The following is a 2,091-nucleotide window of genomic DNA, read 5'->3' on the forward strand; positions in this document are numbered from 1 at the left end:
AAACATAAGATAATTCATACTGGAGAGAAACCTTACAAATGTGAAGAGTGTGGCAAAGCCTTTGGATGGTCCACATACCTGAGTAAACATAAGAAAATTCATACTGGACAGAAACCTTATAAATGCGAAGAGTGTGGCAAAGCCTTTAGACGTTCCAGAGTCCTGAATAAATGTAAGATAATTCATACTGGAGATAAAACCCCCAAATGTAAAGGATGTGGTAAAGCCTTTAAGCGGCCCTTATATCTTAATCAACATAATAAAATTTTTACTGGAGAGAAACTCTAGAAATATGAAGAATGTGGCAAAGCCTTTGAATGATCCACAAACCTGAATGAACATAAGAACATTTATACTGGAAATAAACTCTACAAATGTGAAAAATGTGGCAAAGCTTTTGGATGGTCCACAATCCTGAATGAAAATAAGAGAATTCATACTGGAGAAAAACCCTACAAATGTAAAGAATGTGGGAAAACCTTCAAACAGCCCTCATACCTGAATCAACATAAGAAAAATCATGCTGGAGAGCAACCCTACAAATGTGAAGAATGTGGCAAAGCTTTTGGATGGTCCACAACCCTGAATGAACATAAGAAAATTCATATGGGAGACAAACCCTACAAATGCAAAGAATGTGGGAAAGCCTATAAACAGCCCTCACCCCCATGAATAAACATGAGAAAATTCATGAATAGAGAGAACCCCTACAAATGTAAGGAATGTCGCAAATTCATTACATCATCCTCAAACTCTGCTAAACGTAAGAGAATTCATACTGGCGAGAAACCATATAAATATTTAGAATGTCATAAAACCTTTAATAGCTTCACAACCCTAATTAAACATAGGACGATTCATACTGGAGAGAAACCCTACACATGTGAACAATGTGGCAAAGCCGTTAGACAGTCTGGAAACCTTTATGTACATAGGAGAATTCATACTAGAGATAAAATCATACAAATGTAAAGGATGTGGAAAAGCCTTTATGCTGTACTCCAGAATTCTTAAACATAAGAGAACTCGTACCGTAGGAATGTCTTCCCAATATGAAGAATGTGGCAGTCTTTAAATGCTCCTCAATCCTTTCTAATCATAAGATAATTCATAATGGAGAGAAACTCTACAAATGTGAAAAATGTGGGAAAGCTTTTAACCATACCTCTCTGTTCTAAACATAAATGACATTGGTGAGAAGCCATATAAAAATTTAAAATGTGGCAAAGACTTCAATTTTTTTTTTTTTTTTGAGATGGAGTCTCGCTGTCTCCCCCAGGCTGGAGTGCAGTGTCATGATCTCAGCTCACTGGAAGCTCCGCCTCCTGGGGTCATGCCATTCTCCTGCCTCAGCCTCCTGAGTAGCTGGGACTACAAGCGCCCACCACCTCACCAGGCTAATTTTTTGTATTTTTAGTAGAGACAAGGTTCCTCCATGTTAGCCAGGATGGTCTCGATCTCCTGACCTTGTGATCCACCTGTCTCGGCCTCACCAAGTGCTGGGATTACAGGTGTGAGCCACTGTGCCCGGCAGACTTCAAATTCTCATCACATCTTACTGTATGTAATTACTACTAAAGAAAACTAGAAATACAAAAAATGTGGGAGAACTTTTTACCGATGTTCATATCTTTTTGCATGTGATAGCATTTACACGTGAGAGTAATTTTACAAATATAAAAATACAAAAGCCATTAATGTCTACTCACATCTTACCAGACATCAGAATTTATAGTTAACAAAAGCATTATAAATACAATTTCTGTTGAAAGGCCTTTTAGAAAATATAGGCCATTAAAGCGAAGAAGAGTATTCTTAAGACAGACAATAGAAATATAAAGAGGGTTGTAGTGCCTGTACTTGTATCCTGGATCTTACTGTATACATTTTTCTTTTATTAGCGGAAGACACAGAAGCAGTTGCTCAAACTTTGTTCAACATCAGAGAATTTATATTGGAGTGAAATCCTATAAATGTAGAAAAACATCTGCTCAAAAACTGCAGCTTAAGAAACACTAGAGAGTTTATATTAGAAGATAATTTGTAGATGCAATAAATGTGGAGAAATATTTAGGCTAAAATTAAGATTAT

The 2,091-nt window shown here is 36.6% G+C and overlaps 1 protein-coding gene across 1 annotated transcript in view; it reads left to right on the top strand.

Annotated features, from left to right (window-relative positions):
- Positions 1–1,178, top strand: part of LOC116418732 (zinc finger protein 595-like) — a 2,309-nt gene extending 1,131 nt beyond the window's left edge. The window contains 4 exon segments of the mRNA XM_031935288.1: positions 1–151; positions 320–656; positions 828–903; positions 1,059–1,178. The exon segment at positions 1–151 is cut by the window's left edge and continues 599 nt beyond it. Of these exon segments, the coding sequence (XP_031791148.1) occupies positions 1–151; positions 320–656; positions 828–903; positions 1,059–1,178 (684 nt within the window).
- Positions 1,179–2,091: the final 913 nt, after the last annotated feature.

This window comes from Piliocolobus tephrosceles, chromosome 3, assembly GCF_002776525.5.
Source record: "Piliocolobus tephrosceles isolate RC106 chromosome 3, ASM277652v3, whole genome shotgun sequence".
In the NCBI taxonomy this organism is placed as follows: Eukaryota; Metazoa; Chordata; class Mammalia; order Primates; family Cercopithecidae; genus Piliocolobus; species Piliocolobus tephrosceles.